At 41.5% G+C, this 14,765-nt stretch overlaps 1 protein-coding gene across 1 annotated transcript in view; it reads right to left on the reverse strand.

The window, feature by feature from the left end:
- PDGFD (platelet derived growth factor D) overlaps nt 1-14,765 on the reverse strand; it is a 392,123-nt gene that overhangs the window by 212,608 nt on the left and 164,750 nt on the right. Inside the window, exon 3 of the mRNA XM_073613110.1 lies at nt 3,031-3,211. Coding sequence (XP_073469211.1) covers nt 3,031-3,211 — 181 coding nt within the window. The remainder of the gene's footprint in view (nt 1-3,030; nt 3,212-14,765) is intronic.

Consider the following 14,765-nt stretch of genomic DNA (forward strand, 5'->3'; position numbering starts at 1 on the left):
GTCACACACCATTTACAATGGGTAACATCAACATTATTGTTCAGTGCATGCACAGTTACAAACCCTCCACCCAGAATCCTCCCACTAATATGTTTCGTCCCCCTACTGGAACCTAATCATAGAGCCATGATGCAATAGGTTACTACAGTCTTCACATTGACCTTTTTTGTTTTGTACTGTTGTATTGATCATTTTTACTGCCTCTGATTAACACAGAGTTTTGGCTCACTGAGCACTGCACAAGTATTCTCATAAATATAAGCTCTTTGGGAAAATGCCAGAGTGACCATACTATCAACTGTGTATATGGCCCTGTAAAAAAGATTTATTTAATAAGTTTTATTGCCATCAGAAATTCCATTCCTTTATAGGCATTATACACCCGTCTGAATCATAGAATGCTACACGACAATGACATTCAAAACATTGCTTATTTTTTCATTATACTGTGAAATGCAAGGCACAGCGATCTGCTATATAAATACAATTGTAACCAGCCTCTCATATCAAGATGATTGATAAATTGAGATGATGGCCAGATCTGCAAATCCACACAACCTAATTGAGTCTGAGAAAATACTTCATACTTGTATGCTTTTCAAAAGCTAATTTACCAATAAATAACTGAATCAGAAAATCGACAGCAGAAAATGGAACAATCTCGTATGACAATTTCAAACCCTTAGCATTAAACTCTTATTGATATAATGATGACTTGTGTTTTGTAACAGTTTCCAACCAGAACAATTTATGGGAATAATAAATCCCTTCTATCAATCGTTACTGTATTTTATCTTTGCTTTGTATCATACCTCCACAGAGAGCTCCAGGTAAACAATTCCTGCTCTAATAAAATAGGCCATGAGTTCTAAACCAATGATATCTGTACCCCCAGGGGCTACTTACAGGTGCAACTCCATAGTCATAACCATGGTTTTGAAACAGCTCATATGTGTAATGGCCAGGTGTCCACTAAATATTGGCCACATAATGTATTAAACCAGGGATCCTCAAACTACGGCCCTCCAGCTGTTGCAGAACTACACATCCCATGAGGCATTGTAAAACTCTGACATTCACAGACATGGCTAGGCATGATGGGAATTGTAGTTCTTGAACAACTGGAGGGCCATAGTTTGAAGACCCTTGTATTAAACAATCCAGGTGTGTGAAAAAGCATTTGCCCCCTTCCTGATTTTTTTTTTTTTTTTTGCATTTTTCTTACACTTAATGACTCAGATCATCAAACAAATTTTCATATTACACAAAAATAACCAGAGTAAATCCAAGGTGCAGTTTTTAAATTATTATTTCATTTCTTAAGGGAAAAAAGTGGTTCAAACCTGCCTGGCCCTATGTGAAAAAGTAATTGCCCCCTCCCATGCTGAATCATGAATGAACTGTGATTAACCACAATTTTTTGGAAAGCTGAGTTAAATTTCACTTGTCAAACCCAGCCCTGATTACTGCCAGACCAGTTGAATCAAGAAATCACATAAATAGAAGCTGTCTGACAAAGTGAAGCATGCTAACAGATCACAAAAAGCCATACATCATGTCACAATCTAAAAAAAAAAATCAAGAACAGATTAGAAACAAAGTAATGTACATGTATTGGTCTAGGAAGGGTTTCAAAGCCATTTCTAAGGCTTTGGAACCCCAGGGAGAGCCATTATCAACATTGACACTCTGCCATAAAGTATAGGAAGGACAGAGATGGTCAACTAAAAGCACCACATCCCATGATTAAGTAATGAACAGAAACTAAAGGATGTTTAGCCTAGAGAAGGGGGGGGGAGGGGAAAAGATCTTCCCCAGGGACTTTTAAGGTGCTATTTAATAGACAATATATTCAAAAAATTCTGTACAATCATACTGAGTAAAAATTGATATTTATTTGTATTAAATCACATTTAAAATATTTATGCCTCACTTCACGAGTGAGACATGTTAATAAGAACAATATGACATAGATAATGTCACCCAAAAATCATTATCACATTTAGACAATGCAACAAGAAGCAACTACTTAAAGGTGCCAAGACAATCAGCCGCTCTCGACATGTTTCGCTCTGAATACGAGCTTCTTCAGGAGTTTAGAGGCAATGATTGTGGCGGACTCAGGCTGTAGCACATTAATCCGATATAAATGCTTCAATGGAATGACAGTACTGCTGCTGGTTTCAAACCAAGGAGTTATCATATATGAGGGGTATCGCTGCCATGCTATGACCACAGGGGAATATAAAGTTTAAGGAGTGGCCCTGGAACATAAAAGTATAACGGCAAATATTGTCATATAGGTGGGGATGGCATCATAGACAAGTGAAAAAGGTTCACTAATAGCTGCAAAGAAGAGCGATCACCAGCAAAGATGTTATTTCACAAATGGTTGTCCGGCACGCAGACTGGGGGGAGCATCACGCTGCCTCCGTAGGCATAAATATTTTAAATGTGATTTAATACAAATAAATATCAATTTTTACTCAGTATGATTGTACAGAATTTTTTGAATATATTGTCTATTAAATAGCACCTTAAAAGTCCCTGGGGAAGATCTTTTTCCCTCCCCCCCCCCTTCTCTAGGCTAAACAGCCTTTAGTTTCTGTTCATTGACACTCTGCCATTGAAAGTAACATTAAACCCCTATGGCTGGATTGCAGCAGTACATGTCAAGGTGGTGTACATCATTTCAGGGACATGATCAGCCCTCTCCTTCACTCCCTCAGTACACTCGTTCACTATTGGCAACAGGGATAATGGGAGGTGTCGTTGTACTGTCGGTTGCACATCATTGCATAGTGTCACCGGAAGAGCCTAGGGACATCAGCACTGTGTTCAAAGTAGGCGCCGATATTCAAGTTTATGAAAGAAAAAGGATTTTTAAAGCATTTAATCATGACAGCTGGACTTCTTTCAAAGCTGCTTAGCAATATCAACATTATGCTACGAAGGATTTAAAACTTTGTTAGCCAATAAATACCATGCTTCAAAATTTCTGCTACCTGAGAAACGAATATAGTAACTTACCACAAGTGAATAGCAAACTTTGAAGCCAGGCTTAGCCACAAAATGGTCATCTGATTTAAATGTGATCTTTATTTGATTCTTTTTAGATGTCAGTCTCGGGGGAGCCTCTTTATTTCCACACCACCGGCCTCGTATAATGGAGCTTGTTTCCGAAGACTCTTCCACCTCCACAAAGTCATACCTGAAAGTCAATCAAAGAGATTAAATATCCAGCAAGCTGCTAAATTACTGTTTATGTAATGATACATTGCTTTGAACTTGTAATGATACTAGTTTTTGAGCGTTTAGGAAGGAGTTTGAATTTCTGCAATGTTTTCTGCTTCTCTATTTGTCCTGGTGATCACTGTCTTGTGAGAGAGAATCTTAAATTTTGAGTTGTCACTGGATCAGAAATAAAGGAGACAACTTGCAGCGAGGACATTTGTTACTGTGACAACTGTCAATGAGATGTTATCACATCTTTAGTAGAAATCTTGCCTTACTTCCTATCACCTTAAGACAGGAATAAAGGAAAGTCTCCCCAGTAGGATAAATACAGCATAATGCCGCGTACACACAACCGGTTTTGCTCTCCGAATAAACTCCGAAAGTTTCTCCGACGGAACTCCGACGGAATGCTATTCAAGCGGTCTTGCCTACACACGGTCAACCCAAAGTCTGACCAAAGTCCGACGTACAACAATTACAATGGGACTAGAAAAAGGAAGTTCAATAGCCAGTAGCCAATAGCTTCCGTCTCGTACTTGCTTCAGAGCATGCGTCATTTTTGGTCTGTCAGAACAGCATACGGACGATCGGTTTTCCCGATAGGAATTGGGTCAGTCGGAAATATTTAGAACATGTTCCATTTCTAGGTCCATCAGAATTTTCGAAAAAAAAAGTCCGATGACGCCTACACACAATCGGAATAGGCGATGAAAAGCTTCCGTCGGACTTTTTCTGTCGGACATTCCACTCGTGTGTACACGGCTTTTGAGAAAACAAAAACTTGTCACAGCTTTTAGCCATTTTCTATCCAAAACGAAAAAGAATCTTTTGGCTTTAGATACATCTTGAAACGGGTTGGTGTATTTAATAGGGCCTCAAAAAAAGTGAGCTAAACCAGTCCTGATCTGACTTGTTCCCTGGAATGCCAGTCAACGGAAGCCACTGAAAGATGAGTTGTGGAAGTAATATGAGCTACTGCCAAAGAAAGTGTAATGGTTCTTAAACCACAACTCCAGGCAAATAATAAACACCTTTTGATCTAATGGTTTGGAAATCATAAAAAGTAAAACATTTTAATCCAGCTTGCATGGGTGTAGATGGAGTGGTAGGACTCTATTGCTCTTCGCAGTGCTTGTCACAATAACACTTGAACACAAAGGGAGCATAGGGATAACCTCATTAATGCTCTGCAGCTCCTTTATTATCCAATCAGTGAGCTGAGGGAGAAGCAGTGACCAAAGTACAAACCTCAAAATACCAACCAATCTGTTTTCTTCGCTCCTTCCAAGACCTCTCTAGCTCCCTTGTCACCTGCTTCCATGCTCAGCTTCAGGACTCCTTCAAAGCTTCTCCAATTCTTTGGAACTCCTTAACTTAATCTGTCCAACTATCTCCTACTCTATCCACCTTTAGGCGATCCCTGTAAACTCATCTTTTTAGATAACCCTATCCTGCCTCCACCTAACAACTGAGCCTTTAGTTTCTTCATCAGATCATCCCCCTTACAGTAATTATCTTTTGTATCACCTGACCCTCTCTTTTAGATTGTAAAAAAGCAGGGCCCTCTGATCCTTCTTGTATTGAGCTGTATTGTAACTGTAATGTTTGCCTTTATTTTGTAAAGCGCTGTGCAAACTGGTGGCGCTATATACCGTATTTATCGGCATATAACACGCACTTTTTCCCCCTTAAAATCAGGTTATACGCCGATCCCCCGCCGATTGTGAGCCTTTTGGCGGCTCTCGGCGGGTTTCGGACATTCTCGGCAGCTTTCGGCCACTCTCGGCTATTCTCGGCGGCTTTCGGCCATTCTCGGCGGCTCTCGGCAGTTCTCGGCGGCTTTCGGGTGCTTTCGGCCATTCTCGGCAGCTCTCGCAGTCCCGCGTGTGTTGCCGAAAGCCGAGTGCGTCCGAAAGCCGCGAGAACGGCCGAGAGCCACCGAAAAATGCAGAAAGTGGCCGAAAGCCGCCGAGAATGGCCTGAAAGCCCCTGAGAGAGCCGCTGAGAGCGGCTGAGAACGGCGGCGCCATTTTTAAACGCCAGATGTACTGCAAACGACACGGTAAGGCTGGAATGGGCTGCAGACTACTGATGGACACTGACAAGGCTGCAATGGGGGACAATGCTGCAATGGGGGACAAGGCTGAAATGGGGGACAAGGCTACAATGGGGGACAAGGCTGCAATGGGGGACAAGGCTACAGATGGACACTGACAAGACTGCAATGAGGGACAATGCTACAGATGGACACTGACAAGGCTGCAGATGGACACTGATGAGGCTGCATCGATGGGCATTTAAATGTAAGTTTTTTCCTTAAACTTCTCTCCTAAAAGTTTTTTCCTTAAAATTCCCTCCTAAACTTGGGGTGCGTGTTATACGCCAACGCGTGTTATACGCCGATAAATACAGTAAATCCTGAATAATTATTCTGTATCAAAGTATCAGCAGTCATTTTCTCCAGTATTCACCTGTCACGTAGCTGAGTAGTATTACAATGATTTTGGAGGATAAAGCATCAGATCAGAAAGGCAAAAGTTCTCTATTCTTGAACAGCCAATTACAGCCCTTGCCTTACATAGAACCTAGTCCCAGCCATAGCTGAGGACCAAAGTGAATGTGAGGCAATGGCTGCAGGAGAGAGAGGGGGCTTACACCAAGGAGAAGTAGGGTTCATATTTTATATTTTGGGGCTCAGATCAGGCTAACGGATTTAGGGTTTAGGTTGAGGGGAAAGGGTTCAATTAAGTTTAGGAATAGGCGCTTGCTCAGTTTGTTCCTTTGCGAGAGCATTACTTTATTTTGTGGGTGTGATCAATTATTTTTTTCAGTTCTATTTTGTTTTGAAATTTATTAGTACTGGCACACTTGCCTATCTACTCACCATGCTCAGATGCAGGCTCAGACCACTTTAAATCCATTTCCCACAACTCCATGTGTTTCTGGACACTCCAAGAGAAGATAAGTCCCTTAGCTTCCCTTTCTCTGAAGCTCAGGGAGGCCACACCTGATGAGGGAGAGGTAGCTGGGCAAGTGATCTGCAGCCAGAACAAGTGTGCAGGCAGACAGGCAGGAGCCTAATAGCATGCAGCATCTCCGGAAGATCCCAATACTGTGGGGAGCAACTCCCTGTACTCCAGTTCCAATGGTATGGCACTTTGTCTTTGAGTCATGGATTCCTTCAGCTTGGCATGTGATACCAGAGCTACCATTGACTTCAACCAGGGGGACACCGTCTACAGCTATTGCTGCATTTTACATTTCATACTCCTGACTACTGCACTCTAAGTAAATTACTCCTGAAGTCTTAAAGTGTAAGTTCAGCTTTTCACAAAAAATAAAAAAGTCAACTAACACCCTACAACCTCAACAACCGTCCCTGCTGCACTTACCTTTGTGGGCGATAAGCTGTGCACACAGCTGGTGTAATGGTCTGCGTATATGAAATTGTCCTTTTTCTTCCCCTTCTTTCTATAGGGCTTCTGGTACAGATCAGATCTACTGACCAATTATAATTTCTCTGATTCATCGCATAAGCCCTACAGAAAGAAGGGGAAAAAAGCAGGGGTTTCAAATCCCCAGACCACTACACCGGCTGCGTGGGCACTGATTCTAATCACTCATGAAGGTAAGTGCAGCAAGTACTGGGGGGTGGGAAGGCTGTAGGGTGTTCACCATTTCTTCTGAAAAGGTGAACTACCCCTTTAGGCCTCATGTACACTGCTGCTACTGCTAAACAGACGTTTAGGAGCAGTTGGGCATTGTTTTCGAATGCTCCAGACTTCTCCCCTATGTTATCTTATCAGTACCTGTACAGAGGTTCGTTTATAGTCGTTTTTAGGCAGTTGAGTTTAGAGTAGACATGTGCGATTAGTTTCGTACGAATCTAAAATTCGTACGAATTTCCGTAAATTCGTACATTTGGGAGGATCCAAAATCCGAATTGCTATGCTTCCGAATTTTGTACGAAATACGAAATTTCGGTTACGAATTTCGGATCCAAATACCGTTACAACGGAAACGTGACTGGTGTTTTGTTGACCAATCAGAGGTTTTCTTCTGCTGCTGAGGGTTGGGAAAATGACCTTTTTTAATATGGGAGTGGGAGACTGGTAGTCGATGGGAGATTCAGAATCAGACAAAATAAGAATGTTTGTTAATTACGATTATTCGTTATGATGAAGTTAAAAAACCCAGGAAGTCAGCACAGCACAGGGATGGTGGGAGCCCCTCATAATGATAAATTCATCATAACGAACAGTCATAATTGTTACCAAAAGTTAACAAACCCAACGAAAATTCGTATTTTGTACTAATCCAAATTGAATTGCGGACACGAATTACGAAATATGAATTAACGGCTAATACGAAACGGAACGAAACTAAACAAATTTATTGACGGCGCACATGTCTAGTTTAGAGGCCTTTTTTGGAAAGAAAAAAATGAGTTCAGACGCTGAGTTTAGAGGCATTTGAAGCACCAAACGCTTCTAAACATGGCTAAACGCGGTAACGCGCGTTTACATGTGTTTTGTTTTGTTTATGTGTTTTTTCATTTTTGGCTATTTTGACGGGGTTTTTTTTCAAACGCTTCTAAACGCAAATGCGGCAAAACGCCGCTAAATGTGGCATGTAAACGTGGCAAACGGAAATTTTAAACGTGGGTTACTATCTGTCAAGTTAAATCGTTCAGGAGAGGTTGTAAAAATGTCCTGTGTACATTAAACCTTAAGGTAGGCTTTGTGTAGCCAAGCAGATGTAATGGAACAGTTATATTTTATTAAAAATGAGCATGCCAAGCTTTTTCTGTGTTTGTTAAACTCTTGCTTTTGGCTTCATCATTAAAGCATGTTTTTTATGTAAAAGGACTGTGGCATATGAGTGCTGTGTAGACTGTGTAGGGGAAGTAGGCTCAGGTTTTATTTAACTATGCCTCTTTAACCCTTTCGATGAGAGAGTGTTTTTTTGCTTTTTTTTTTTTTGCACAGGTTAAAAAAATAATTTTAGGCCTGAAGATTACATAAAACCTCCAAACATTATATATTTTGTAACAGCAGACTAAATTAAAATAATGGTAGTTGCTATTTTTTTTTAGTTTTAAAAAATATATTGTTCTAGTTTTTTTAAGATCAGTATACACATAGTAGTTCAGCATTACTTCATGTGCAATTATAACCTCTACAGTACCTACCGCATATTGACATCCCCAACCACTGCATTGTACACCTCAGGGTATAGTTGGTTGAGGACTGTCACTTTAATATCGCTTAGTTGTGGTATGATTAGAATAAGATGGTTTTGTTATTTCTCAGTGTAACGCCATTGCTTGATATTCACTTATACAAGATTGTACCTTATTGTCTGCCTAAACTTCTTCAATAAAAATGATTGGAAAATAAAATAGTTGTAGTTGCTATTTTTTTATGTCACACGATATCAGTGCAATGGTTTATGAAAAAATACAATGGTTTATGTAAAAAATACAAAAGCACAATAAGTTACTAAATTTTTGGTAAGTCTAAATGATGAGGTTGAATACTGTAGATACCAAATATGTTAAACCTTAATATGAAATGGCATCAAACTTCAGTATCCTATATTTTCCATAGGCAACACTATAAAAGCCCCTACAAGGAATTATTCCTCGCATGCATGGTGATATGTAACGTGTGTGGTGCAACAGATGTTTTTGTGGGTAGATGCCCCAGACATGTGCATTTATATTTGTATGTTTGTGTGTATGTGGGGGGGTGGGGGAGCTCAAAATTTAAGTTTTAAGTTTGTGGGTGGAACTATAACTTTTTTACAAATTTTTTTAACTTAAAGCGTAACTCCACTTGTTGAGAAAAAAAACATTCCCCTCTGGGTGATCTATGTGCATTGCAACCTTTGTTGCAAATTCCTACCTTTTGTTACTCTGAAGAAATCACTGTATGTGCCTCTGTGCCGAGTTGGTCTAATGGCAGTGGTTTCATAAGTATCAGTCAGCTGTGGCAGCTGCAGAGCAGTTAGGAAAGCTGTGGGGTCTGCAACTCTTTAGTCATGACTTTTAAATTGGGAATATCTCACCAAAAATGACATTTTTGTTGCAGGAGATGCCTGAAATCTGACTTGTATCTTAGGCAGACTTCTGGGAAAATTGATGAGCCAATCACACAAGCAGGAAATGATGATTCTGGGGGTGGTCAGTGCACATTCTGTGTACAGAATAATTCAGGTAGCCATATTGCATTGCATTTTCAGAAAATTACAGCAGATTGAAAAGGAAAACTCATTTTTAATAACATTCAACTACAATATGACTTGTGTCGCAATTGTATACGCTATTTTTTTTTCCTATTTTTTTTGGAGTTACCCTTTAACTTATTTCAATCACATAAGGGACAAAACGTCCCTTATGTAATGATTCTTTGTTGACAGGTTCTCTTTAATGAGACACCAAGGGTCCTTAGGACCCTTGATGTATCCCCTGTCCTGCCATGAAGCTAATGCAGTGCAGATCACATTCCATTAGCTTCTTCCCCAGACATACTGGCTGAGGAAAGTGACACAGAGACCCGGAAGTAACATTTACATGTGGCTTCCAGATCAGTAGGAGCAAGGGGAGGACAGTGAATGGATGTACACTGGGTTTCCTCCTCTCTACCCGGCAGCACCTGCCTTACCCATCCCGGGTGCATTGATGGGCACGCAGATAGCAGCAAATGGGTTAAGCCCCTCCACTTTTTTTTTTTTTTTTTTTTTTAAATGATCAGACAGATAATGCTAGCTATGCCACTGCAAATAGCTGTTGGTGTTCTGCATTGTTTTACAAAAGTAGTAATTCTCAGCTTGACCTTCCGTTATTACAGTCTTACAGAAACTATACTATGCAGTCTTGTTAACCTTATTGAGCTACAGGGACATTGCTGTGAAAAGTCCATGTTTGTGAGGCTTTCATAATCAATAATGCAACCATTCTGCATGCTGTATGCCAGCTGAACCTGTTTTTCTTTTGTGTCCAAGATGTGCCTGCTCTTTGCCATCCTAAACATGTGTCCCACTATTGCTTCTAACTTGGCATGTGTTTCATAAACTGCAATTTACAGCTCTCCGTCTGATTATTCAGCCGATTTCCACTGACCATTACCATGATTTACATAGTTACATAGTTGATGAGGCTGAAAAAAGACACACGTCCATCAAGTCCAACCTATGTGTGTGATTATGTGTCAGTATTACATTGTATATCCCTGTATGTTGCGGTCGTTCAGGTGCTTACTGTATCTAAAAGTTTCTTGAAACTATGGATGCTCCCCACTGAGACCACCGCCTGCGGAAGGGAATTCCACATCCTTGCCGCTCTTACAGTAAAGAACCCTCTACGTAGTTTAAGGTTAAACCCCTTTTCTTCTAATTTTAATGAGTGGCCACGAGTCTTGTTAAACTCCCTTCTGCGAAAAAGTTTTATCCCTATTGTGGGGTCACCAGTACAGTATTTGTATATTGAATTCATATCCCCTCTCAAACGTCTCTTCTCCAGAGAGAATAAGTTCAGTGCTCGCAACCTTTCCTCATAACTAAGATCCTCCAGACCCTTTTTGTTGCCCTTCGTTGTACTCGCTCCATTTCCAGTACATCCTTCCTGGGGACTGGTGCCCAGAACTGGACAGCATACTCTAGGTGCGGCTGGACCAGAGTCTTGTAGAATGGGAGAATTATCATTTTATCTCTGGAGTTGATCCCCTTTTTAATGCATGTCAATATTCTGTTTGCTTTGTTAGCAGCAGCTTGGCATTGCATGCCATTGCTGAGCCTATCATCTACTAGGACCCCCAGGTCCTTTTCCATCCTAGATTCCCCCAGAGGTTCTCCCCCCAGTGTATAGGTTGCATTCATATTTTTGCCACCCAAATGCATTATTTTACATTTTTCTACATTGAACCTCATTTGCCACGTAGTCGCCCACCCCATTCATTTGTTCAGGTCTCTTTGCAAGGTTCCCACGTCCTGCGGAGAAGTTATTGCCCTGCTTAGCTTAGTATCATCTGCAAATACAGAGATTGAACTGTTTATCCCATCCTCCAGGTCGTTTATAAACGAATTAAATAGGATTGGTCCCAGCACAGAACCTTGGGGAACCCCACTACCCACCCCTGACCATTCTGAGTACTCCCCATTTATCACCACCCTCTGAACACGCCCTTGTAGCCAGTTTTCAATCCATGTACTCACCCTATGGTCCATGCCAACGGACCTTATCTTGTACAGTAAACGTTTATGGGGAACTGTGTCAAATGCTTTTGCAAAATCCAGATACACCATGTCTACGGGCCTTCCTTTATCTAGATGATTGTTTTTTTATAAAACATTTGCAGAGTTATTCATCCCATGAAACTGCAAATGGGGTAAAAAAAAAATGTTATCAGGGTATTTGGCCTCCCCCTATCCCCCACTGGCAGCGGCACCTGCGTTGGTTCCCAAGCACTCCTATTTCTCTAGAAAGCCCTGGACTGCAGTAAACAGCCCCCAGGAAGTGGGCAAGAAGTGGCTGCAAACATCTATTCCCTGCAATTGATAAACTTGGAAGTGACACACCTCTGCGTTCACAGCTGTCATTTCTCAGCTATGGCAGCCGAGGATGTAGCTAGTCAAGCACAATCTATGTTTAACTGCATTGGAAGGCAGGGGAGACATTGGGGGTCCCCCAGTGTCCTCATAAAGAGGACCTCTCACCTGCCCAACACTGTCATTGTTGTCCTCCTTGTGATAGCAGTAAAAGTTAAATATTAAAAAAAAAAATGTAAGTACCTGTCACCCCTGCGCACACCCCAATTCAAAGACACAGCATAGGATGAACACGCATAAGTGAGCATAAATTGCACCACACATGTGAGGTATTGCCATAGGCGTGCAAAGGGGGTGTGCCAGGTGTGTCTGGGCACACCCTAATCACTCTATGTGGTGCTGATTCCCCCTACTGCCTGGGCTCCCCCCCCCCGTGTTGCGCCCCCCCACCACAGTGCTGCTGGCTTCCCTTCTCTCCCCACCATCTCCCCAACTACTGTGGGGAGATTTCAGGAAGGAGAGCGGGGGGGGGGGGGGCTAATCAATATGTCATTTACCAGCCCCTTCCTTTTCAAAATAAACACAGTGAGCACACTCACAAACTGTGTTTACTATGCTTCAGTTTGTGAATTAACAGGAAGCCTCTCAGCACAGCCTCCAATTCATTCACTGCCCCGTGTAGCTGAGGCTGCAGAGAAAGGCATATATGTTTAAGCTTTTGGGTGCACATCCTAATGCAATAGGCTGTGTACACCTCTGGGTATCACCACAAAGGTAAGAGCAATGATTCTATTGCCATATTTCACAGTTACCTATAAGCTATAAACCTGTAAAGGCTTTTAAAGCATCTGCTATGGAGAATTCTGGGTACCACATTTTTTTTATGATTTCACAGGCATACACAATTTTAAAGCTTGAGTGTTTAGTATTTACTTGATCCATCTTTTATATTTACACTTAAGTTTCATTTTAGGCATCTTTCACACGGACGATCCGTTCAGGTCCGCCTGTCAGTTTTTTAGGCGGACCTGAACGGACCCTCAATAGACTTCTATGGAGCGTCAGATGTCAGTGGTGACATGTCCGCTGACATCCGACCCACTCCGATCCGAAAAAGTGTGATGGAGGAAAAACCTAGTTTTCCATCCGTCTGCGGATCGGATCGTGTGACAACGGACTCTACGGTCCATCTTCATCTGATCCCCCATAGGGGAGAGCGGCACTCTGACAGGTCCGTGCCTGCACAGCAGGGATCGACAGAGCGATCCCCCGCTGAGCAGAGCAGGCTCTGTATACGGACACATCCGTGTGAAGGAGCCCTTAGTGGTTTTTTTTATCCTGAAAATATGCATTTCATAAACAGCTGTGGAAATATTGTGTGTGCGTAGAAACTTGTATCTATCACTATTTTATTTTCCAGGATCTCTACTTTCAGAAAATATATATTTGCTTGAGGGTTTAAAGAAATTTCCAACAAAAAAATGCAGATTTTAATATGTGTGCGGAAAATGTAAAAATTGACCTGGTAGACAAGCGTTTAACCGGTTCCCGACCGGCGCACGCCGATGTACGTCGGCAGAATGGCACGGCTGGGCAAATGGGCGTACCTGTACGTCCATTTGAATTCCCCGCCGTACCATTGCGTGCGCGCCGCCCGGGAGCTCCGTGGGTCAGGTCGCGGGTCCCGCAGACTCGATCGCTGCGGGGATACCTGCGATCGCCTCACGGAGAGGACGAACAGGGAGATGCTGATGTAAACAGCATCTCCCCGTTCTGCCTAGTGACAAGTGTCACTCGATCTCTGCTCCCTGTCATTGGGAGCAGAGATCAGTGACATCACACACCAGCCCATCCCCCTGACAGTTAGAAATCACTCCCCTAGGACACACTTAACCCCTCCCCGCCCCCTAGTGGTTAACCCCTTCACTGCCAGTGTCATTTACACAGTAATCAATGCATTTTTAATCGCACTGATCGCTGTATAAATGACAATGGTCCCAGAAATGTGTCAAGAAATGTGTCAAAAATGTCCGACATGTCCGCCATAACGTCGCAGTCACAATAAAAATCGCTGATCGCCGCCATTTCTAGTAAAAAAAAAAAATTTTAATAAAAATGCTATAAAACTATCCCCTATTTAGTAAACACTATAACTTTTGCGCAAACCAATCAATCAACGCTTATTGCGATTTTTTTTTACCAAAAATATGTAGAAGAATACGATCGGCCTAAACTGAGGAAAAAAAATTTTTTTTATATATTTTTGGGGGATATTTATTATAGCAAAATGTAAAAAATAATGCGAATTTTTCAAAATTGTCGCTTTATATTGTTTATAGCGCAAAAAATTAAAATCGCAGAGGCGATCAAATACCACCAAAAGAAAGCTCTATTTGTGGGAAAAAAAGGACGTCAATTTTGTTTGGGAGCCATGTCGCACGACCGCGCAATTGTCAATTAAAGCGACTCAGTGCCGAATCGCAAAAAACGCTCTGGTCAGGAAGGGGGTCAAATCTTCCAGGGTTGAGCATCATCACAATCATAAGTGATTTGCACGTCCTCCCATTTCTGCTTACCCATATGTCAGTCGCTAAAATCATCAACTTTTTGGATGACACCTGAAGCAATATGAGTTACTGGATGCCCATATACTACTATATATTGTGATCAGATAATAATTATTAGTCTGAATTGATCTTAACCACTTCAATACTGGGCACTTTTACCCCCTTCCTGCCCAGGCCAATTTTCAGCTTTCTGTGCTGTCACACTTTGAATGACAATTGCGCGGTCATACTACATTGTACCGAAACTAGACTTTTATCATTTTGTTCATACAAATATAGCTTTTTTTTGGTGGTATTTAATCACTACTGGGCATTTTCATTTTTGCTAAATAAACAAAAAAAGACAGAATTTTGAAAAAAATGATTTTTTTTTCGTTTCTGTTTTAAAAATTTGCAATGAAATACTTGTTCTTC

Source organism: Aquarana catesbeiana, linkage group LG02 (genome assembly GCF_042186555.1).
Source record: "Aquarana catesbeiana isolate 2022-GZ linkage group LG02, ASM4218655v1, whole genome shotgun sequence".
NCBI lineage: Eukaryota > Metazoa > Chordata > Amphibia > Anura > Ranidae > Aquarana > Aquarana catesbeiana.